General features: G+C 41.5%; 1 protein-coding gene across 1 annotated transcript; it reads left to right on the top strand.

Annotated features, from left to right (window-relative positions):
- CDR2 (cerebellar degeneration related protein 2) lies at positions 1-25,225 on the top strand. The gene is made up of 5 exons (XM_079945547.1): positions 1-358; positions 8,696-8,808; positions 21,147-21,295; positions 21,553-21,714; positions 23,242-25,225. Exons 1-5 carry the CDS (start codon positions 280-282, stop codon positions 24,092-24,094), a joined length of 1,356 nt encoding a protein of 451 aa, XP_079801673.1. The 5' UTR covers positions 1-279; the 3' UTR covers positions 24,095-25,225.
- Positions 25,226-25,477: the final 252 nt, after the last annotated feature.

The raw sequence follows: 25,477 nt of genomic DNA, 5'->3' as shown, positions 1-25,477 counted from the left end.
CTGAGGCGGTCGCGCCGGGGCGCTGGCCGTTGGTGTCGTTGGGCGGCGCGGGGCGAGTCGGGAAGCTGGTCCGCGGGGTGTGCTGCGGCGCGCCCCGCGGCGGCAGCGGCGGCGGGTGGCTGTGGTCGGGCGGCGCTGCGGAACTTGGGCGGCGGCGGCGGCGGGTCCCGCCAGAGGGCGGCTCTGGCTGAGTGCGGAGGGGCCGGCGGAGAGCCCGGGGCAGCGGCTGAGGCGGGCCGCCGGCGGCGGGGGCCGCTGCCCCCGGAAGAGCCGGCCGAGATGCTGGCGGAAAACCTGGTGGAGGAGTTTGAGATGAAAGAGGATGAGCCGTGGTACGACCACCAGGACCTCCAGCAAGGTGAGGGCGCGATCGCCAGGCGGGGCCTGGTCTGGGCGGCTGACGGCTCGAGGCTACTCCTCCCGGCCGCGAAACTGTTAAAAAGTTGCTTTTGCTTGGGGCCCACCGATGCCAGGGGCGGGGTCTGGCGCTCACCTGGCGTTGGGACTGTCGCGCCTGCCCGTCCCACCCGGGAGGACTCCGCTTTGCGGGGCCCAGGCTTCTGCGCGGTAATCAGCATCAGCATCATCAGTATCATCACCACCACTACTGCGTGTGCAGTGCTAACCGGGCGCCAGGCACCGTTTGAAGCGCTCTCTCCGGATTAATTGATTTAATCTCCACGGCGTTCCTCGGAGCAGAGAGGGGTGGCTCCTTACCGGGCTCGTGCCCTGCTTCCTCTCCGCCTCTGGGGGGAACCACAGCCGGGGCTCCCAGCGAGTGTGAGCTGCTGCAGGTGTTAAGTCCCCGGCTGGCAGTGCTGTGTGGCAGGAACCGTGCCGAGCCCTTTGCACACATTTGATAGACACAATAACTCCGTGAGAGAGTAATTCGCGTTATCCCCATTTTTCAGATGGGGAAAGCGGAGGTTAAAGCGGCCAAATGACTTCCCTCAAGTTAGGTGTGGGAGCAAGTATTTTTTTAAACTAATTTTTATTGGAGTATAGTTGATTTACAATGTTGTGTTAGTTTCTGCTGTACAGCGAAGTATTTTTGAACCCACCCACTCAGAATGAGGAGTCATCATAGTCACTGCCCAAACCCTGTCTCTTCTTCACCACCTGGTTTACAGCTTTTTTAGTTGGTGTTCGACTGTTGGGGGCGAAAAAAAAACTGCTTCTGCAGAGTAGTTTACCGGATGCCAGGTGAGATGACTTGAGAGCACTTCTACCTCTGCCACTTACTTCATTTTGCACCCTAACTTCTTAGTTAAAAACAGGCATTCCTGTCTTGGCCTGTCTTGGATTTCTTGTCTCCAGAGAAAACCTTAGAGCGGCCCTCAGTTTGGAGCCAGTGCCACCCAGCTTTTGGCCTATTAATAGCAGGAACTTGCAGTTGGGAGACAGCGTTTGTGTGCCAGACACTGATGCGCCCTTCACACAGGTGCTCGTTTAATCCAACGAAGTTTCAGAGGTAGAAGTAGATACTGTTATTGGGGGAGCTAGGATTCCACTCCAAACTCCAGAGTAAACTTTTTCAACCACTATACTGAATCCTGAATAATCCTCAGGAATTGTATTCAGGCATCTTGTTTCAGCTGTTCTGTGTAAATCAACTTTTTCAGCTCTAACTTGCACAAAAAATTAACATCTCATTTAGTTGAATAGTAAATGGCCATGGTGTTTGTTCCTGCTAACCATTGAATCTGGGGGGAAGAAAGAATGTAGGCTTGAATGACTCGTACTTAGAAAAGAAACATAAGGAATTCTTTTTGGGGAAGGTGATTTCTTAAATCGATATGTCGTGGCCTGTCGCTTAAACCACAGTAGTTTACCATTACGCTTTATATAGTCTAAGCTATTCAGTGGCTGCAGTGCAGTATCTGTCATCATGTTCACAGCGTCCACAAGTCAGATTTGTCTTACATTTTAACCTGTTTTCAGAATTCCCCCTAAGGATTGATGGCCTAGTTTGAAACTTTCTGCAGGATTTATGAGGCAGCCATTGTGCACTTGCAACATTTCCCTATAATAAATTAAGCAGTTTGTCCTATAATCAAAGCTAAATAGTTTTCTTTACTGTATTTAGAAAGTGTAGATCTGTATGGGCTTTTTTTTTTTTTTTAATCTAGCACAATACTTAGCACATAATAGGAGCTCGATTTTAACATTTGTTGAACTGAACTGAGGCACTCACACAGGATTATTGTTTTCATGGCTCTCTTCCATCAGGTGCCTTAGTCCACGCTGCACTTTCCCCCTGCGGGAGGTTGTTAGGAACAACTGGTTGTAATATTTCAATCTGCTGAGGAGCAAATGCAACATATTGGGGTTAGATGTGGAACTCTTTAACCTCTGATCGAAATGAAGTCATCAGGTGTTCAAGTTTAATGAAACCTTAAAGAGCACAGGTCCAAACCTCCTTAATGGCAATTTGCATTTGGAATTTGTTCTGTGCTTTTCAAAAGACTTCTACATCTGTTATCGCGATGGACTTTGACATAACCCTGTGTGTCATAACTTAGTTTAAGTGTGTAGTGTAGGAATAGATGTGAAATTCCAACAATCATAACTGTGAATATGGCCTGTAAAAGAAAGAAGGCTACAGTGTGAATAGAAGGGTATCTTTGTCCCAGTTTCATTAAATTATGTTAAAGAACTCCTAAACTTCTAAAGGATTTTTTTTTAATTTGTTCATTTCTCAAACATTTTCTTTGTTCTGTGCCAGCTGTGCATCCAGGCACTGGGGCCACAGTGCCCGTCCACAAGATAGGATAGGCAGGATCCTACTCACTGACGGTCTCGGAACCTGTTGACTGGAGGAGAGCCACCTCCTGGTGTGTGCCTCCTACATGTAGTGCCTGGCACAGGGCGAGCCCTCACGAGATAATTTTGCTGCTGAATAAAGTTTGGGAGCAGGTCTGTCCTCTTAGATTGATAAGCAGATCTAGTGGGTTTTTATCAAGTGCAGACATATGTCTGTTCATTTTTTAACATCCTCACTATTAATTTTACTGAGAGAGCCTTGTTTGTAGAGAGCTGCTAAAACAACTAAGATCCTGTTCTCAAAGTCGTAGAACTACAGATTTTTTTCCTTTAGCAACAGAAGCATTGTTTAAGTAGATTGAATCTCTATACCAAAGTTTGCTTGGGGCATTCTTTTTAAAAATGAAAATTGCTGAAAGTTTCTAACCTCGGAAGGCTCTGGCCTACCATTCATACCTTGTTAGAAACACATAAAGCTGTATGCAGGCAGAAGGAGAAAACCCTTTGCTTTTATAAAACACTTTGATGAAGAGACTGTCTTTTGTCAAAGAGCTGAGTTGGCACAGTGAGGACACTGACAGTGGTCTCTGAGGGTGAGATCCTTTCTGGGACAGCAGGAGCCTCCTGTGCAGGTAATGATGGTGCTACCTCTGAAATGTGCCCCTGAGAACAAGGTGAAAAGACTTAAGAGACTGGGTTTTCTTTTAGACCAGCTGCTATTTTAATTGTCATTTGGTGGGCTGTGCAAGCTTCGAATAAGGATTCGGGTTTCTACTATATGGTTCAGCAAATGAAATCTTAGTTTAAAGGAATCCTAAGATTTCTACTTCTTTTTAAGAGGAGTACATTTTCCATGTGAGCAACTAATTTGCTGAATCACTGGTCATTAAAACTGACACCATCATTTTTCTTGATGTTTATATTCAGGTTTTTTGCTTTCCCAATTGTAGTAACGTTGGCAACAGGGGTTGCACAGAAGCATCACCAAATGACGCATTTGTTTTGGTAATAGGAAAAGCTTTCAGCCTTAATGTTATTGAATTACTGCTAGAGACTACAGCTAACATGGGAATATGTCATCCTCGTGTTTTTTAAAAAACTGAAGTAAAATAAGAAAAATGTAATAGCAGTGGGATTTAAAGATTTCAGAATTCTGGAAGGAAGATCTTTTTTAAAAAATCACTTTGCCTAGAGCATAGGGCTGAGTAGAATATTCTGTTTAAAGCTAACAGTTTACACTGTTAAAATAGATTATTATCACTTGCAAAGACTGATTAGTGGAAGAATATTGAACATGAAGGTATTGAAAAGTTGCGGTTCTCAAGCCTGCAGTAAATCTGTGGTATTTTTAGTGGCTGCCTACGCCAGTTCAGTAGGATTTAGAAAAGGCAACCTCTTAATGAAAATCCTTATTGTAAGGTGAGATGAACAGGTGCATAAGGCTTCAAAACTATCTTGTTTCCTTTTCTTTTATATGTTAATTAAAAATAAAAGACATTTATTCTCCCATTCCCCCCCGCTAATTTTTTAGAAAACTTTCTTGGGCTTACTGCCAGCTTTTGGCTCCTTTTGGTTATGGAAGCCAGATGCTACACAACAGGAAATAAACTTTTTTTTTTTCCTTAAGACCAAAAAAGACTCTTGTCTGTAAACTAACAGATGAAGTAATATCCTGTTATACAGTGTGGCTTCACAGACACTTTCTTGTAGTTGAGACTTGTTTCGCCAGGATTCTGTCCTAAACATCCTATGAAATATTTAGGAGACTGAGACTTCAGGTTACTGAGCCAGGCTGGGGCTTTGTTTAACTAGAAATAAGGATTGCGATAAGGACAAGTCTCAAATTCTTCTCTGTTTGCTGTTTACTAGAAGAGTGCTATACTTGGCATCTCTTTCTGCAGCAGCAGGAAAAGGAAAGCTGTTCCTGGCTGGTATTAAGTAGCATAGGTAGTTTCCTAACTGAGGAAAATAGCTGAAGTGGTCTCAAGTTAGTCTTTATTCTGGAAGCAGTTTTGGCTCAGGTTTTGATTGCTAGATAAGAATATCTTTGGTGAGTCTCGGGTCCTTCCCAGTGAGGAATTACTCACCGCTTTACAGCAGGCCAGGAGAGACTTAAGTAATGTCTAGGTAATGTTTATATGCTTTGTCCTTAGTAATTCATCGTGGTGGTTCCTGTGTGGGGCTATGTATACACATTGCCTACCCTCTGAGTACAAAATAATTATTTCTGGAACGTCTCAGCTGTACTTAGTTCCTTTTTCACTTAATGAAAACAAGATATTAACTTGCCTGGGGTTGTAGATGCTTTCACTGGCAGCGCAGGCAGTAAAAGCCAAAGAGCTTAACTCTAGTTTCTCATTGCCATCCAGGAAAACAAGTGAAAAGATTAAGTACCTCAGCTAGGAAGATTTGTACTCCCTGCCTTAAGCAAAGAAGTATATGGACATCTCTGTCAATAGACTTAAAATTGTGTGGATATGGATCATAGAGAATTGGGATGATGGTGAAAGTTAGAATTGACAGTGGTTTATCTTTTGCTTGTGACTCACCATGTGGATTTGGTCAGGTTGATTAGCATCGGCTAACTACCTTGAAAAGATATAAAAAATTAATGTCTCTTAAATGCTTTGAATGGTTTGTAAAGGGTTTTATGTCTTGTGAATACAAGATGTTATTTCATAGACTTGATATCTGAAGTCTTAAGTTCATTAGTAGACATTGTTAATATTTAAATCACAAGAGAATGTATTTTAACACCTATCTAACAAAAGTATAAGGTTTTATTTTAAATGGGTGTAAAATGTTTTAAAATAGTAGTGTTTGGTGGGTTTTGCGGCTTTGTTTTTTCCTAAGGAGGGAAAACTAACCAAGCACAATGCTAATTATGCACTCAGATGGACAGTACCAGGTAACAAAGGTGGTTGCTTTTCTTTTACCACTTATTCTAGGTTAAGTTTTTTTGTTGTTTTTTTTTTTGCGGTTCGCGGGCCTCTCACTGTTGTGGTCTCTCCCGTTGTGGAGCACAGGCTCCGGACATGCAGGCTCGCGGCCACGGCTCACGGGCCCAGCTGCTCCGTGGCACGTGGGATCTTCCCGGACTGGGGCATGAACCCGTGTCCCGTGCATCGGCAGGCGGACTCTCAACCACTGCGCCACCAGGGAAGCCCTAGGTTAAGTTTTAATATTGGTGTAATGAATAATGTTAAACCTTATTTGTCAGCCTCTAAAAATTGTTTTAAAATCATATGTGGCGAGGTTCCCTGTTTTCATAATAATAAGTATATTTTTGACACTAAGTGAAATGACTTTCCATCATACTTAGAATAAAATATAAACTTTCTTTCCCGTGGCCAATAAAATTTTGTGTGATCTGATCCCTGCCTACTCCTCCAGCTTGCATACCACTCTCCTGCAGTGTGCTTCCGTCACACTGGCTTTATGTTGGGCTGTGCAGTGTGCCAGGTTCTTTCCTGTCTTAGGGCCTCTGCCTGGCGTTTACAAGGTGATATCCTCCTCCTTCAAACTTTAGCTAAAACATCTCCTAAGAAAGACTTTCCTCGTGACCTCCCTTTCTGAAGTAGATCCTTTGTACATTAATACCACACCCAGAGAGGTTTTTTCCTTTTTCTCTCTTGCATACCACATGCAGTTGATTAACAAATCATTTTAGCTCTACATTCAAAACATATCCAGAATCCTACACCTCTATTCATCTCCATCTCTGCCACCGTAGTCTAAGCCACCACCTTCTCTCACCCAGATGATTGCAATATCCCTGTCACACTCCCTCCACCTTCGTCCCTTTCCATCTATTTACACAACAGCCAGAGAGAGTGATCGTATGAAAAGCCTTCACTGGGTTCCATGGAGCCCCTCTTTGTCTCCTACTGCCACACACACACCACACACCACACACACACACACACACACACACACACACACACACACACACACACACACACACACACACACACACACACACACACACACACACACACACACACACACACACACACACACACACACACACACCCCCTCAGGCCTCATTGGCCTCCTTATTAGCCCCAGTCATGCTTGCCAGGTTTGCCTCTGCCTGGAATTCCGGTCCCCTGAGTAGAACTACGTGGGTCACGTATTCAGTTCCTTCACATCTTGAGTCTTATGTCACCCTTGTCGCCTGTTCTTTATATATATATATATATATATAAATTTATTTTTGGCTGTGTTGGGTCTTCCCTGCTGCACGCAGGCTTTCTCTAGTTGCGGTGAGCGGGCGCTACTCTTAATTGCGGTGCACAGGCTTCTTATTGCAGTGGCTTCTCTTGTTGTAGAGCACGGGCTCTAGGCACGCGGGCCCAGTAGTTGTGGCACACGGGCTTAGTTGCTCCGTGGCATGTGGGATCTTCCCGGACCAGAGATCGAACCCGTGTCCCCTGCATTGGCAGGCGGATTCTTAACCACTGTGCCACCAGGGAAGCCCTTGTCACCTGTTCTTAAATTTCAACCTCCCACATCCGTACTCTTCCTGCCCCCTTTCTTCTTTTTTTTTTTCTTTAGCACTTTTTGCTATCTAGTATATATTTTTTTCATGCTGTTTCTCCCAATAGAGTATAAGCTCCATGAAGGCAGGGAATTTTTTAGCTGAGTTTATTCCTGTATCCCCAGAACAGTGTCTGCTATTATTGAATTATGCATACATGTATGGAAGCACAGTGTTTATCACAGTTTGCACGTTTATTTACTTACTTGCTGTCTGCCTTTCCCCATTAATCTGGGAGTGTCAGGAAAGCAGGAAATTCATCCATTTATTCACCATTCTAGCCAAATCTTAGCATGGTGCCTAGCAACAAAATCATTCATTTGTGAATCAATGAATACCAATAATAACTTTGCCTGTGTATTGCAGCTTAGTTTGTAAAGTAAGTAAATTATTTCATTTGATTTTCAGAATCATATTGACAGGACAGTCATCTCTCTACACAAAACACTAAATGTAAGGACTATATTGAAAGTTAACCTGGTAAATGGCAATCAGAACTGGACCCCAGACCTTCCTACTCAGTTCAGTGCATTTCCCACTATATCAAAGGACCTCTCAAAGAAATTTACTATGCAGATAAGTGTTTCAGTCACCTATGTTAGAACTATTGTCCTTTTTTTGTATCACTAAATTTTTATTTCTGGGATTTATAACAAATCCTGTCTTACGTGCCTATATGCCTAAGAAGAGAGAGCTTTGAAAAATAAGGTTTAGAAAAGAAATATGCTTCTTTGCTAAATGAAAGTATGAGCCATGACTGAGTTACCACACAAACTGTACTTCTGCTTTGCTTATCTGGTTTGCTCATCTTGGAGAAGGACATGAAGAGAAACAGATAAAAATGAGAGAGACCTGTGGCAATGTTCTCATCACTGATGTATCAATAGTTTTCCTTTTTGTGACTTAATTTTTAGTCCACTTAGGAGGCCAGGATCTGTAACAACACACTTTGCTTTGACAGTTGCATTCACAGCAGCCAGATTCCTGGGAACTTTAGAGACTATTGAAAGGTTTGCCTGTACTTTGGCTTAACAGTCCATCCAGAAAAGTAGACGATCAGGATATGATTAAGTCCAGTCCATTAGCAAATAATTATGATCTCAGATGTCACAATCCTGAATGATCATTCCTAAAGAAATGAATATCACTATTCTTCACGTCTTACAAGTAAGGGTACATCAAGAGTACATTACCTAGTAAAAGGCCCTAATACAACCGACTTTTAAGTAGAATCCAGGTTTCCTTCTGTGCCATTCCACCTTCCATTGGGATCTGACTTAAACTTTATATGTGGGGTTAGGTCTTGTTTCATTCTTAAAATAAAGGACTGGGTTATGTAAAATGTTAAGGTGAGATCATTTGCACTATTCTAAGATTTACTTGTTGTGCTAGATCTCCAACTTGCTGCTGAGCTTGGGAAGACATTACTGGATCGGAACACAGAGCTGGAGGATTCTCTTCAGCAGATGTACACAACCAATCAGGAGCAGTTCCAGGAAATTGAGGTAATTTACTCAGCGGGAGAGTTACCTTTGAGGTGTGGCCTGTCGCTGCTCTAGCGCCAATTGTATTCTACTAAAATAACACTTGGAATTAAAAGCGGTGTTTAATTTCTAATATACACTTTTTTTAGAATAAAGAACCATTGGGAAGTGTGTGGAGGTTGACTTTTACTTTCTTTAAGCTTTCCCAACATGTAAGTCTGCTGTGATGAGAGAAATTTCTCTCTTCACCCTTGGTGAAGTGTACTAGAAGTAAATGGTGCAGTATTTACAAGTATGTGAAGCAAAGTAAAGCTGTGAATATTATACTTAGTTTTTCACTTTTTTCTTTTTAAAATGAATGATGCAATATTTGAGATGTGCGAAGAGGTACAAGAGAATAATACAATGAACACCCGTGTATCCACCAAGCAGATTAAGAAAGAAAACCATCCACATTGTTGAGACTCCCTCTATAACCCCTCCTTGGCTGCATCCCCTCCCCCTAACAAACACCATCCTAAATTTGATGAAAGATTTAAAAATTGTAGTACCGCATTTCGTAATATGAAAGATGCTAGATTACCAGATTAAAATGGAGGTGCTGTCTAGTAAATAGTCCCATTAAAGTAGCCCAGTTATGTGTAGGTCAGGTGACTGTAAAGATGCTAGTTATGGATATTAACCAAACAGTTGTCCTATTAGAACACTTCATGCCCCAAACTACCATCCCACCCCCAAAAAGCATTGCACTTAAATTACAGCTCCTTCTCCTCAAATTGGTGCAGTAGAACCAGGACTCTTATGTCTATGTGCAGAAAAATATAAAAGACCTTAGAACACAGAAGCCATTCATCATGATCAGAACTTACTGAGCTCTGATTATATATGGAACCAGGTGCTAGAAATGCAAAGACGTGGAATAACACTGTCCTTGACTTCAATCAAAATTACACAGATTTCAGTTTTTGAATACAAATAAGCCTATCATCAAAACTAAGACAAATTTATTATTTCAGTATCCTTAATTTTACATAGTAACCATAATTAAGATGCATACGGTAGATTTCCCTCCCCCCTTCATCAGGATTTATGAATTTAGCCAATGATGTGACTGAAATATACCTTTATAATTCTAGGAAGGTGTATCTTATAATGATCTTGAAGTCACCAGCTATCATTTTTGGTATATTCTATATCAGAAGAGCATAGAACATGCCATACCCAAAATGGAATAGAATTGGGCAGAAATCTAAAAATGCAGGAAAACCAGGCATTTTAAAACTATTAAACTAGCCAAATGTCATACATGATCAAGGAACTCATTCCTGTTTTGCTTCATACACGTCGTTTTTCAACTCATTGGAAAATTTCATAGAGTGGTCCTAGGGCATATACATGAAGATCACCGCATACCGTGAGATACATTTATTTGTATTTGGGTAGAAACATAGTCTTAATACATTGTATTGATGTTTTCCATGAAAGCGCCTATAAATCACTATAACTCAATACTATAATGCTTATTTTAGGACATTTTTCCAAATATAGATGAAAAAAGTCCAAATATTTGTATAATTAGAGAATGATGCCTATTTGTTACTATAGGAGATGACAAACACAGTTACTTTATGATCTAAGTTACCTGTCTTTCTACCTTTATTTTCTTTTCTGTGGTATTGAAGATGATTAAACAGTTGAAACAGATCATTGACATTCTGAAAAAAATCCAAAGATCTTTGAAGAGTCTCCAAATCTACAAATAATACTCCACTATCTAAAGTCTTCTGTAAGATTTTTTTTTCCTTAAAAAATGTTTGTAATCAAGCTTTTACACGGATGTGGTCCCTTGGCCCCTGCAGTCACCTCTCCCCAACCCCCAATTCTTATAAGATGTTGAAAAGCATAATAAAAATGAAGTATCCAGGTCAGACCTTAATGATTAAATAAATATACAATTAAATATATGTATAAAGCTAATTAAATAAATTTAGCCTGGATTACTTCCAGAAACATTTCCATGGATCTCTTGTTTCTGTAACAGAGCACGTGGTCCACTGGTTCATAGATCCAAGCATTGTAGCCTTCAACATTTCACTCTTTATCCAAAGCTGTTTTTTGACTAAGAACAACACTGTCTTAGATTTCTTCTCTGCCATTACGGCTGGCTTTCTTCTTTCTTTCTTTTTATAAATCACTTCCTGAAAGTCAATAGGAATGGGATGAAACAGGGAGATGAAATGGCAATTCTGGCTAAGCCCGCTTATCAGCCAGAGGCCTCCCACAGACCAGCCTTACTGCCTGTTTGGTTCACACCTGGGCCCAGGCAGACTTGCAGATCACAACAGACTTCCAAGGTCTCCCTCCAGTAGTCTACAACAAGGAAAGCCTGACGCTCTTGTAAAAGTAACCAGGCAGTTGAAGAACCTAATTCTGTACTAAAAGATGACCCTTGCAATAGGTATAGTGCCTCTTATCATTATATCCTTTCAGAGCCCCCTAAACTTTATAAGGACTCTTTCCTTAACTCAAACCTTATGTTTTTTTTTTCTCTTTTTTTTTGAAATATACATACAGAAAAAGGCACAAATGCTAAGTATATAGTTCAGAGAATTTTCATAAACATACCCATGCAGCCAATACCCAGATAAGAAATGAGAACATTATCAGCTCTTCCAGTCACCACGCCCCCTAAACAGCACTCTAACACCCTAGATTAGTTTAGCCTGTCTTTGAACTTTACACAAATGGAATCACTTGTACAAGTTTTAAACTGACTTCTTAGAATGTTTATTGGGAGTTTTCCTGATTCGAAAAGTAATACATGATCATTTTTTAAATTTAACAAAATACAGTTGAAAACCAAAAAGAAAGCTCTTATCCTACCAACCCAGAGAAATTTTAAATCAGCCAGAAAATGGTCTTGGAACAAGCTACTCTGAGTAGATGAAGAATGTGCAGAACCGGTGAAAACGCTAGGATAAAACCCCCAAAACTATACAAAATTAATGCACAGAAATCTCTTGCGTTCCTATACACTAATGATGAGAAATCTGAAAGAGAAATTAAGGAAACACTCTCATTTACCACTGCAACAAAAAGAATAAAATACCTAGGAATAAACTTACCTAAGGAGATAAAAGACCTGTATGCAGAAAACTATAAGAAACTGATGAAAGAAATTAAAGATGATACAAACAGATGGAGAGATATACCATGTCCTTGGATTGGAAGAATCAACATTGTGAAAATGACTATACTACCCAAAGCAATCTACAGATTCAATGCGATCCCTATCAAATTAACAATGGCATTTTTCACAGAACTAGAACAAAAAATTTCACAATTTGTATGGAAACACAAAAGACCCTGAATAGCCAAAGCAATCTTGAGGAAGAAAAATGGAGCTGGAGGAAGCAGGCTCCCTGACTTCAGACTATACTACAAAGCTGCAGTAATCAAGGCAGTATGGTACTGGAACAAAACCAGAAATATAGATCAATGGAACAGTATAGAAAGCCCAGAGATAAACCCATGCACATATGGTCACCTTATCTTTGATAAAGGAGGCAAGAACATACAATGGAGAAAAGACAGCCTCTTCAATAAGTGGTGCTGGGAAAACTGGACAGCTACATGTAAAAGAATGAAATTAGAACACTCCCTAACACCATACACAAAAATAAACTCAAAATGGATTAAAGACCTAAATGTAAGGCCAGACACTATAAAACTCTTAGAGGAAAACATAGGCAGAACACTCTGTGACAAGTCACAGCAAGATCCTTTTTGACCCACCTCCTAGAGAAATGGAAATAAAAACAAAAATAAACAAATGGGAACTAATGAAACTTAAAAGTTTTTGCACAGCAAAGGAAACCATAAACAAGAGGAAAAGACAACCTTCAGAATGGGAGAAAATATTTGCCAGCGAAGCAACTGATAAAGGATTAATCTCCAAAATATACAAGCAGCTCATGCAGCTCAATATCAAAAAAACAATCCAGGGGCTTCCCTGGTGGCGCAGTGGTTGAGAGTCTGCCTGCCGATGCAGGGGACACAGGTTCGTGCCCCAGTCCGGAAAGATCCCACATGCCACGGAGCGGCTGGGCCCGTGAGCCATGGCCACTGAGCCTGCGTGTCTGGAGCCTGTGCTCCACAATGGGAGAAGCCACAACAGTGAGAGGCCTGCGTACTGCAAAAAAAAAAAAAGAAAAAAAAAAAATCCAACCCAAAAATGGGCAGAAGACCTAAATAGACATTTCTCCAAAGAAGATATACAGATTTCCAACAGACACACGAAAGGATGCTTAGCATCGCTAATCATTAGAGAAATGCAAATCAAAAGTACAATGAGGTATCACCTCACACTGCTCAGAATGGGCATCATCAAAAAACTCTACAAACAATAAATGCTGGAGAGGGTGTGGAGAAAAGGGAACGCTCTTGCACTGTTGGTGAGAATGTAAATTGATACAGCCACTATGGAGAACAGGATGGAGGTTCCTTAAAAAACTAAAAATAGAACTACGACCCAGCAATGCCACTACTGGGCATATACCCTGAGAAAACCATAATTCAAAAAGAGTCATGTACCGCCATGTTCATTGCAGCACTATTTACAGTAGCCAGGACATGGAAGCAACCTCAGTGTCCATCAACAGGTGGATGGATACAGAAAATGTGGCACATATATACAATGGAATATTACTCAGCCATAAAAAGAAACGAAATTGAGTTATTTGTAGTGAGGTGGATGGATCTAGAGTTGGTCACACAGAGTGAAGTCAGTCAGAAAGAGAAAAACAAATACCATATGCTAACAAATATATTTGGAAACAAAAACAAAAACAAATGGTTCTGAAGAACCTAGGGGCAGGACAGGAATAAAGGCGTAGATGTAGAGAATGGACTTGACACGGGGAGGGGGGAGGGTAAGCTGGGACGAAGTGAGAGAGTGGTATATATACTACCAAATGTAAAATAGATAGCAAGTGGGAAGCAGCCGCATAGCACAGGGAGATCAGCTCGGTGCCTTGTGACCACCTAGAGGGGTGCGATAGGGAGGGTGGGAGGGAGGGGATATGGGGATATATATATATATATATATATATATAGCTGATTCACTTTGTTATACAGCAGAAACTAACCACTGTAAAGCAATTATATTCCAATAAAGATGTTAAAAAAAAAATCCCCCAAACTGTGACTCATTATGGAAATAGACAACTAGGAAACTGTGAAAGGATATTTTCTCAGTGGAACTACAAGTATGCTTTCAAAGACTGTTAACAGGTTTCAAACAGTCCTCATAAAAATTAGTATTTTGTTAGGCATTGTTTTTAATGTAAAAAAAAGATTAAACGTTGAAAGTAATGATTGGCTTCAGAGATGCCTATAACCTGTGTGGCTTTTACTTAGCGTCTAATTTTTCAAGATTCTAGAGCAAGTTTTTCTCTCCTGAATGAGGGGGTGGAGAGAAGCTTTGCAGAGTAATGAGATCTGACACATCAGACACAATCGGATTCTCGTCAAGTTTTCTACAATTGTGTGAGCAGCCCACAGTCTTGTGTTTCTGTTGCTTCTCTGCTTGGAAACCTGCATTATCCCCACAGGAGTCAAAGAAGTCTGGCCTTAGAGGTGTCCCTTCTTTCAAAAGCTCACGTCATCCTCGGAGATTTTAAAGCATTTTGTGCTTCCCCTATGACATTTATCGATATTCTATTATATATTACACTTATTTCTTGATTTGTTTTATTCTGTTTCTCTCCCCCCGCCACCTCCCCATTTTCCGTTGCAACATTGAAGTCTGTTGCTGTGTTTATTCATAGTCTTTGGAACATAGTAGGTAATCACTGAATACCTGTTCAAATCAGTATCTTAACAGAAGACAGGTAAGCAGTTTACGAAGCACTTCCTAAACTGTGGGTTTCCACCTCTGGAGATTTTGAAAGGATGTGGAAGGAGCTCTGGCCTCAGTGTTAGGATGTTCAGACTTAAGCCCTTAATTCTATAGCAAATAGCTGGACTTTAGGCCTGTGAATTACCTCTCAGATCCTGTTTGCTCTGCTGTGTAATGGTGATAAGAATGCTTGCGTGACATTGGTACAGAGTTGTTCTGAGGTGATGAGATTATGTGTGTGTATATATTTTGGACAGTATAAATTGTTGCAGTTTATCCGTGTGTTTTAAGAATTTTAGTAATGAAAGAATCTTAATTCTGAAAAAAATAAATCCTTTTCAATTATTGGAAAATAGATCTTAAGAACAAGCCAAGCTTTTAATAGTGAGATTATAGGTGGTTTTTATTTTCATATTCATACTTTTTACTTTTTTCCTAAATTTCCTTCAGGGGAAATACAATATTTTAATCAGGGGAAAGAAGTTTTTCAAAGGTAATGGGAAATATTTCTTCAGTATTGTGGAAGGTCATTTCGATACTAAATTCAGAGGATTTGGGCTGTAATCCTTAATATAAGAATAATCCCAACACTGCATAAAAGCTGAATTTCCATTCCATTCCTTATGAGTTTTTAGTTTGGTTGTGTCTGTCTTTTCCAGCATTCCAGGTCAGGGTTCTACAGTTGCAAACAGGTGTTAATAGAATCCTGCTGGCCTTTTTCAAAAGTTTGCCTCAGTTGTAAAGGTGGCCTATTTATAGCTTTTTCACATAACCTGAACCTTTTACTCCTAGTTGAGGCGACATTCTGTACAAATTCTAAGACAAGTGGGAGATAACCCACGGAACTTAAACTTTGACACTCTTGCCTATAAGTGGACATTTTTGCCTGTGTTTTTGCTACCCCCATGTTCCCCTCCCTCCACTGTTTAGCTTAAATATCCCCTCATCACCCTCCGCTGTTTAATATGACAAATACTTTTGTACTCGATCTCTTTTTGGCACTTGAATTTTAGGATCTTGTCAGTCCAGACAGGTTCATTTGAGGCTATGATCAAAGATTCTGAATTGAGAAAACCAGAACATGAGAAGCATAGCCATACCTTTAAATGAAGGGTAGAAAATAAGCTAACCCATTTCCTTGTAGAATCAGAAAAAATTTGATTAAATACTAATTTGAAGTTTTAGAGGCCAAGCCTTAAAGCAGTGTCTGACTACATGGATTCTGATTCTCTGGCCTCACATCAATACTTGCTGAGAGAGCTAAAAATTTTTCTTTTAAGTTGCTGACCAATTTAGTCAGATTTCTTTGTTAGGTAACCTATCACAGATTCTTGGAGAAGTGAAGGGCTTTTCTGATTAGTTTTGATTTAATCATAATAAGATTAAACTCCTACCACGTGAAAGCAAGCTTCCTGCCATTCTTTAGATTGTCCTTAAAGCCAAGTCCTCTAAGACCAAAATATCACAAGTTCTTCCTAAATGGTTTCATTGTGGTTTTTATCCCCTACAGGTTTTTATATATCAAATGAGGGGGACCTACTGCAGTTTTCTAAACAGCCTCTTTGTACTTATTTACACATTGACTTATTTCCTTTATGTCGGCCACGACTCTAATTTGAATATTATATCTTTAAAAAGGGACACATCTTGGGGCCCATGTAAGAGAGACTGGTAAAAAATGTCTCTTTCAGATTGCTGAGGCACAGCTGTGCCATGGGAATAAACACAGAGAAATTGTCCATAAATGGAGCAAGAGGGGAAAGAATTAGTATCTATTAGGGCTTTTTCCCAAAAGGGCTATAGCCAAAGCCATTCTCAAACTCTTTGAAAGAAGGCTCTCGACATTCCAGCAGTCTGAGTTGTGGTACCAAGCATGATGAGCTGTTGTGAAGAGAGGTCTAGAAATTGCCATTAGCCAGTATTTTTTAGTCCCTATTGTGTATCAAGAATTGTGCTAAATGGACTAGATGTATAAGAGCCTTACCTTCTTCAAGGAGGGTTAGGAAGACTATGACATTAACAAGTAAGCAGTTTGGTTGTTTATTATTAAGTGTGAAGTGTTTTGAGGGAAATTAATAGAGTGCCTTGGGAGTGGTGTTGCTTTAGACGGGGTGGTCTAGAAAGGCTTCTGAAGCCTCTATGTTTGCATGGAGGCCTAAAGGATAATCTTGAGTTTTTTGGCCATCTTTGTGCTGTGGATCCCTTTGGCTATCTCGTGACTCTAAGATGAACCTCTTAAAATACATAAAATTACAGAGGGAATCGGTTATATTGAAATGACTATCAAAATATTGAAAAAATAAATTTGTGATATATTAATATGTGTTTATTAATTCATTAAATACCAAGATCTAATAGCAATCTAAAAACTGTCATTTCAAATAGTGATGAGGTAAGTCAAGATTTCTGCAGCCACTATCATGTGCTATGGAAACATCTGTGATTCCTGTAAGTGATGAAGTCCTGAGTACTCCTCATACTACTGGTGGTTTGTTGCCTCCATTCATAATTGAAGAAAATGCTAAATTTCAGTTAGAAGTTAGTGAAAATGAAGGTGTAACTTTTCTCAACCCGTGGACCTCAGGTCAAGGGCTGCTGGATTAGATGGAGCCAGCCAGGAAAGGCGAGGCCCCTGGGAGAGGGGAGATTGGGTAATAAAGGCCCTAAAGGAAGGGGGAGCTTGCCTCAAAGGGAGGCAACTCCACAATTTCAAGATAAAGGTACCCCCTGAGGGTGAAATAAGGACTACATATGAAGCTGGAAAAACCATTTAAGAGATGGGAAAATGTTAACACTGAAACATATTAAGGAATTGTTGGGGTTTTTAAAGTGTGATTGGAATTGTGGTTAAAATGAGGTCTTATTGCTTAGAAATATATAAATATGTATACTTAAGACGTCTTGGATTTGCTTTAAATTGATTGGGGAATGAGGGGAGTGGAAAAGTAGAGATGAAACAAGATTGCCTATTGATAATTGTGAAACTGGATGATGGATAGATGAGGGTTCATTAAACCATTTTTCTGCATTTATATATGTTTGAAATTATCCATTTTAACAAGTTTTTTTTTTTGCTGTACATGGGCCTCTCACTGTTGTGGCCTCTCCCGTTGCAGAGCACAGGCTCCGGACGTGCAGGCTCAGCAGCCATGGCTCACGGGCCCAGCCGCTCCGCGGCATGGGGGATCTTCCCGGACCGGGGCACGAACCTGTGTCCCCTGCATTGGCAGGCAGACTCTCAACCACTGCGCCACCAGGGAAGCCCCATTTTAACAAGTTTTTAAAATGCAGTAGTTAAGATTAGCCACCTGTAGAGAATCAGTATTTGGGTGGACTGAGAGTTTAGGAAGGAGTACTCAATTATATAAGTAGTATATAATTTCAGGGAATTATGATTGTAGGAACATGTCAAAATACAACATGATAAAGAATGCTGTTGCGATACAGTTAAAATATAGCCTAATTTTTGTGAATAACTGCCACTAAATTAAGTCCTAAGAAGGGAAATGGTATACATTAAGCTTAAGAATCATTTCGATCCAAGTGAATGTTTATGTCTCCTGGACCCAAGAGAAAGAGAGACATTGGGTTGGGGGAGGGGAGGCTTCCAGCATTTTCTATGTCCAAGATCAACATTTCTCTAATAAGTGTGATCCATGGACACTTGCACTAACATCACCTGGGGTTTTTACTAAAAATGCAGAATCCTGGCTCTACCCCAGTCTCATTGACTCAGAATTTTAGGGGAAAGGGGCCCAGATTCCTATACTTCAATAAATCCCCCAGTTGAATTTTAGCACATGTAAAGTTTGAAAACGCATAACTGTAGATAAGGATGAAATAGCTACTCTTATCGAGCAATTTTACCATTTGCGAGATACCATGCTGAACCCTTCCCTCATATTAACCTCACAGCAACCTTGTGAGGTAGGTGATGAGGAAATCTCACCTTAGAAAAACTAAGTTACTTACGGGAGGTCACCCAGTTAGCAATGGCAAAGTAGGACTTCAAACCAAATTCCAACCCCACAGCCTGTGCTCTTAGCTTCTGTGCTGCTGCCTCCCATCAGACCATCTCTCTTCTCTGATCCTGTGCCCACCAAGACTTGGCGTCCCACCTGCCCTCTGTGGGGCAAATGTGTCCTACGGAGGATGTGACTGTTCCAATCACTAGGCAGGGACAGCTCCTGTGGTAACTTAATAATTAGTGTCTGGTCTGTGCACTAGACTTTTTTTAGGTTGTTGTGAATCAGTCCCAAAGAATACTTGAGATCTTATACTTGACATAAAGTAGCTTGCAAAATTTCTGCAGCTATTATATACACTCCTATGTTCTGAACCTTTTTCTACTCCAGTATTCCGAAGAGATTGAAAACATTCCCTACCAGTGACAGGAATCTACCAGAATATTGACAGCCAGAGGGCAGGATTACAGGCACACTTCTAGGAGAAGCTGGTGGGGATTGAGGGAGTGAAGAATAAACATAGGCTTTTACAGGGGCTATGCTGCGTGCTCACTCCATCTCATTTAATACTTTCAATCCTACAAGGTAGGTACTAACGGATCCACAATTTATTTTCAGTTCTGAACCCGAAAAGCTCTGTAAAAACAAGATATTTTTCTTAAGTAGGCAACAAGTTCATTTGACAGCAAACCCTGACCTGAACTCATGTGAGGCTGTTTATAATCTTTATTCATACTTTTGATGAGAATATCAATGCTTGATAACAGAGTGCTACCCAACCCTCGCTGGGATGTTATAAAGTGTGTGTTGTCTTCCTAAAATTTAAAGAATTTTCCAAAACACTCTTGGCCAAGAGTTTCAGATGAGAAGGTATGAGAATTAAGTGTTTTCTCAACACGTTGCTACCGAGCTATGTAACTAGTTTGAAAAAAGGCCTCATATACTTTTTTCAACTCTGCCACACCACTGCCATTTAAAGAGCCCATTGAAAGTCATATAGCCCTTTCTTTGAAAGAAGTCTGTGAAAGAAGTCTGTTAGCTTTGTAAATACTTGTATAGGTATGTAAGAGAAGCCTCAAGAAACGTATTTTTAAAGTCATGTCTGGTCTATTACCATTTGGTCATTGGTAATGCTTCAGACCTACCTTTTTCCTCTTTCTGGTTTTGCCCCAGAGAAATATTGTGACTATTTCATTTGGAATATATGCTGTCTTTCATCCTCTTCAGGTGGAGTTGAGTCGGAGGGGAAACAAGGAAACGTAACATTGAGGCATTAAGGTTGTGACTATTCCCCTTTATCCTTGGCCATTTAGAAAGCAGTCTTAGCAGTACCAAAATAAATAATCTGGCAAGTTTCTCACAAATAAGGAGGATTATGGTGACAACATTCTCACAGAATTAAAAGTATCTTTGAATAATATTAAGTTAAAATATCTTTTTCTGGTTAAATCAATACTTTCTCCCTGTTCTTTGTCCAGAATGTCTCACCCAGAGGGAAAAAAATTAAATTTTTTTCAAACAAAAATCATCTAAAATCCTCCTCTTTAGGCTTTTCTTATGTCTATAAAACATATTTTTGTTTAAACATTGATCATGTATTCCATGCTTTTTCTCTTGTGGGATTATCGTGTCTCACTTAGATTTTCCTGTCAAATATTAATTTTATGTGTGTTTTGTGCTTTGTAAGAGTAGAAGAGCCTTATGATACACGAGATGTTGGTGAGCTTTAGGGAAACTAAGCGTATAAAGGATGGCTTGTACTCAGTTCTTACTAAGGAAAGTAGTTTGAGATTTAAATTTCTTCTTTTCATAAAATAAACCTGTGATATTGTGGTATAATGAAAATCATATATTTGACCTTTGTCCCCATGTCCTGGTGTAGCGCTCCTAAGTCCTTTGGGATTTCCTGATTGCCAGAGGGACCAACCACATGATTAGAGGGTTAGAACTTTCAGCCCAATCCCCAACCTCTGGAGAGGGGTCAGGGACTGGAGATTGAGTTCATTCACCAGTGGCCAGTGATTGAATGAATCCTGTCTGTGCAGTGAAGCTGGGTTTCCGGGTTGGTGAGCACATGGATGTGCTGGGAGGGTGGTGCATCTGGAGAGGGCAAGAAAGCCCCGCACTGCTCTCCACCCCCATCCCTGCCCTACGCCTCTCTTCCCTTTGGCTGTTCCTTAGTTGTATTCTTTAGAATAAAGCAGTAAGTGTAAGTAAATCCCTTTCCTGAGTTCTGTGAGTCGTTTTAGCGAATTACTGAACCTGAGGGGAGGTCACGGGAGCCCCCAGATTTATAGCTGGTTGTTTGAATGTACGGGCGATCCCTGGGACTTGACAGCAGCGCCTGAACTGGGGGCGGTTCTGTGGGGCTGAGCCCTCATAGCTCCAGTAGTTAGTGCCAGAACTGAATTGAATTGTGGGATGCAGTTGGTGCTGGAATGCTGCAGGTATCTTATCTGTTTAACGTGTAAACTGGTCACAATCATCTCTTCCAGTATCTGACCAAGCAGGTGGAGCTCCTGCGGCAGATGAATGAACAGCACGCAAAGGTTTATGAGCAATTAGATGTCACAGCAAGGGAACTGGAAGAAACAAATCAAAAGCTCGTTGCTGACAGCAGGGCCTCACAGCAGAAGATTCTGAGGTAAAGTTTTTAGAATCCATTGAAGAAGCCCTAGGAGAAGTCATTTACTATCAACTAGAATAGAACATGGCTGTAGTGGGTTTGGGTCAATATGGGGCAAGGTTTAATTTAATTCTCTGTGGAGAATAGAGATTAAATAGAAGTCTTTTCCAATTATGCAAGCCCAGTTTGAGTGGCTGGCAGCTAATCTCTCCTCACTGCTTACGCCCTTAATTTAATATGACAAGCAGCAACTGGCTTCTGTCTGTTCCTCACAGTCTGACTGAAACAATTGAATGCCTACAAGCCAACATTGATCACCTCCAGAGCCAAGTGGAGGAGTTGAAGTCATCTGGCCAAGGGAGGAGCCGGGGGAAGCATGACCGGGAGAAATCGGCACCCAGCTTCTCGTCTCTGAAAGAGCTGTATGACCTCCGCCAGTAAGAGCCTGCCTTTCCATGGCATTTGCAAGCAGGAGTGCATCTCGTGTCACTGACACATTCCGGATTCCAGCAGATTAAAAGTACCCTTTTAGGAAATGCCACTTGGCTATTAGACCACCGGTGGTTTGAACAAAACCACTTAATTTAAACATACAAATGATTGAGTTCTTGAGTATTAGTAATTCGGTGAACACTTATTTTTGAAAGTCTCGTGTATTTTAGTGCTTTTAATGTGTTAAATCTTAATTTAAAATAAGGTGCAGTACTTCTGATATACTACAGATTTTGGGGTTGTATTTCACATTCCAGTGAAGAAAAAAATGGAAAATTCAGTAAAACAAAAATCCAGGCAAACAAGGTTTTTTTGCCTGCAGAAATGCCTTTACAATATAGAGTTCTAAGATTGAATCTTTATTTAGGAACTATTTCTTGAGCACCTGTTGCAAGGCAGGTGCTAATGCCAGATGTGAGGAGTGGTGAGCAAAACAGACAAAGTTCCTGCCCTCGTGGAGGTTTCAGTCTCATGAAGAGGCAGATAAGCAAATAACCACACAAATAAGTACAGTTACAAGTTGCCTAGGAGTCTGAAGAGGCGAGAGACCAGCCCGTGCACTTGGGGGTCCTCAGCGTTGACCGTTCACCAGGTCACCTGTGCAGCTTTTCACACTGCCAAACCAGCGACTCCCTCAGGCCTAATCAGAATCTCTAGGTGTGAGGAAAAGACTGCCTAGGTGTTTCTGATATGTGTTTGTGGTTTAAAAATCGCTGCAGCAGTGGTTCTGTCTTAGCTGTATATTATGAATCACATAAAGAGCTTTACAAAAAAAAAAAAAAAAACTCAAGTCCAGGTGGCAGACCAGCTAGGTCAGAATCTAGGTGGGTGGGACCCAGGCTTCAGTATTTTTTAAGACTGCCCAGGTGATTCTAATCTGCAGCCAACACTGAGCACCACTGGCTGTTCTGATTTCCTTGAACAGTATCAGTCATACAGCTGATCTTTGGGAATGGATGTTCTGTAGTTTTTTCTTTTTTTTTTTTTTTTTGCGGTACGCGGGCCTCTCACTGTTGTGGCCTCTCCCGTTGCGGAGCACAGGCTCCGGACGCGCAGGCTCAGTGGCTATGGCCCACGGGCCCAGCCGCTCTGCGGCATGTGGGATCTTCCCAGCCGCTCTGCGGCATGTGGGATCTTCCCGGACCGGGGCACGAACCCTTGTCCCCTGCATCGGCAGGCGGACTCTCAACCACTGCGCCACCAGGGAAGCCCTGTAGTGGTTTTTTTTTTTTTTTTTTACATCTTTATTGGAGTATAATTGCCCTGTAGTATTTTTAATGTTTAAAACAAAAATTAGTCACAGAACTTGTGTTTTCTCACGTGTTCATTTTAGCCACTGCTCTAGTGTGGAATAGGCAAAACATCATTCACATCACAGCTCCTCAAAAACAGGGAGTTGAAAAAAATCATCAGTCTCCCTCTTTGCATTCTCAGTTGACCTGTGTAATAGATTCTTGCAACATTTTCCCCAGGCACTTCGTGTACGATCATGTGTTTGCCGAGAAGATCACTGCCTTACAGCAGAGCCCTGATGAAGAAGAAAACGAGCATTTGAAGAAAACAGTGACAATGCTGCAGGCCCAGCTGAGCCTGGAGCGGCAGAAGCGGGCGACCGTGGAGGAGGAGTACGGGCTGGTGCTGAAGGAGAACAGCGAACTGGAGCAGCAGCTGGGGGCCGCGGAGGCCTACCGAACCCGTGTGCTGGAGCTGCAGGCCGACGTGGCGGAGATGCGGCAGATGTTGCAGTCGGAGCGCCCTTTTGTGAATGGGGTTGAGAAGCTGGTGCCAGACTCTCTGTTTGTCCCTGTCAAGGAGCCCAGCCAGAGCCTGCTGGAGGAGATGCTCCTGACCATGCCCGAAGCGCACAGAAAGCCTCTCAAGCGCAGCAGCAGCGAGACGGTGCTGAGCAGCCTGGCGGGCGGCGACATTGTGAAGGGCCACGAGGAGACCTGCATCCGGAGGGCCAAGGCCGTGAAGCAGAGGGGCATCTCCCTCCTGCACGAGGTGGACATGCAGTACAGCACCCTCAAGGTGAAGTACGAGGAGCTGCTGAGGAAGTGCCAGCAGGAGGAGGACTCCCTGGCCCACAAGGCTGTGCAGACCTCCAGGGCCAAGGACCCGGCCGCAGTGAACGCCCAGCCCGAGCCTGGCACCCTTGGCTGGGAACCGGCGTCGGTCACCCCAGAGCCCATCAGTTGCCCCACCACCTCGACACCACCAGAATACAAAGTGCTTTTTAAGGAGATCTTTAGTTGCATCAAGAAAACCAAACAGGAAATAGACGAACAGAGAACAAAATACCGATCTCTCTCTTCTCATTCCTAAGTGAACCGCCAGCTCCACCACTAATTGGCCTGTTTCCTATCACCTCTCTCTCCCACTCACACAAGTGTGTGTAGACCCCAAACCTGATACTGCTCCTGACGTCTGCCTCATTGCTTTGCTTACTTAGCAGGTGCATACAGCGAGGGAGGAAGGTGGGTACCGGCGGCAGTTGTATAATCGAGTTCCATTTAAGCTCCTCAGTAACTCCCATGACAAACTGGCCTCTGGCTGGCGTGACAATTAGGTTGCGATTCCTTGAAAAACCCCAGGACCAGTGGAGGGAAAATATGTGCTCCTGGAGAAGTAGGCCTGGAGTAACTGTAGTATATAGTGTGCATGTATATGTGTGTGTGTGTGTGTGTGTGTGTGTGTGTGTGTATATATATATATATATATATATACATATATATATATATGTAGTGTATATTATATAGGGGAAAGGGCAGAGCTGAAACAAAGCTAAGGCAATTCCTACTGCCTCCTTGCTTAACTTCTCAAAACTATGTAGAAGTCAGATGGCTGCCAAGGGAAAATCTCTTTCACAAACACTGTTGGATACTGTGAATTCATTAAGAAGAATGTTCAGGAGAAAGCAGGGGTCTAATCCAAAATACGTGGCATTAACAAATACTCCAAGCCTTTGAGTTGGTTACATGGGCTACCGGTTGAACTGTGACTGACAGGTAACCCTAATAACATTTTAGTCTAACTGAATACCAAACTAAAAGGGCAGGCTCTGGTTGGCCCAGTTAGCTTGTTAGAGCCCTGGAGGGCCTCTTCCCCACATTCAAATATTTTTACTCAAAGCTGTAGTGGTTAGGATAGGCAAATCATTCTTTTCTTAAATTCAGGCTGAAGGGGCGCGATGAACCCGTACCCGCACTGTGCCGTCTGAGCTGGCCAGCCTGCCAGCCTCAGGCTGCTCTCCTCACTTCCTGCCATTCCTGTAAACGTTTGTGACTTGCTGCAGAAATTCCTATCTGCCACTTTATTAAACAGTGTTGATGTCCTGACTGGAAATAACACTCATCCTCTCACTTGCATACTTTTGCATACTTTTAATTTAAAACTATTTAAGAGAACTGAGGTCCCATTTATTGTGTATATTTTTCTAAAAACCAAATAAAACTACCTATGAAAATGAACAAATGGATCAATTGCTTGTTATTTTAAGCTTAAGCCTTTTCGCTGTTATTACCAACTTTTCTTCTTCCAACAAATCTCTCTGGGAAGAACTGAGTGATTTTTTTTTCCATTTCCATTTTTTCCCATTCCTTGGAATTGTGTAATAGCACAAATTCTGTTCATACTGATAAATGTTCATTAAAATTACTATATGATTTAAAAACATTTTCAAATTTATATGCTGTATATAATTTTCAC

The sequence above is a fragment of the Stenella coeruleoalba genome, assembly GCF_951394435.1.
Source record: "Stenella coeruleoalba genome assembly, chromosome: 15".
Taxonomy (NCBI): domain Eukaryota; kingdom Metazoa; phylum Chordata; class Mammalia; order Artiodactyla; family Delphinidae; genus Stenella; species Stenella coeruleoalba.
Note: the sequence above shows the minus strand (reverse complement) of the source record. Positions and strands in the feature narration are given on the sequence as shown.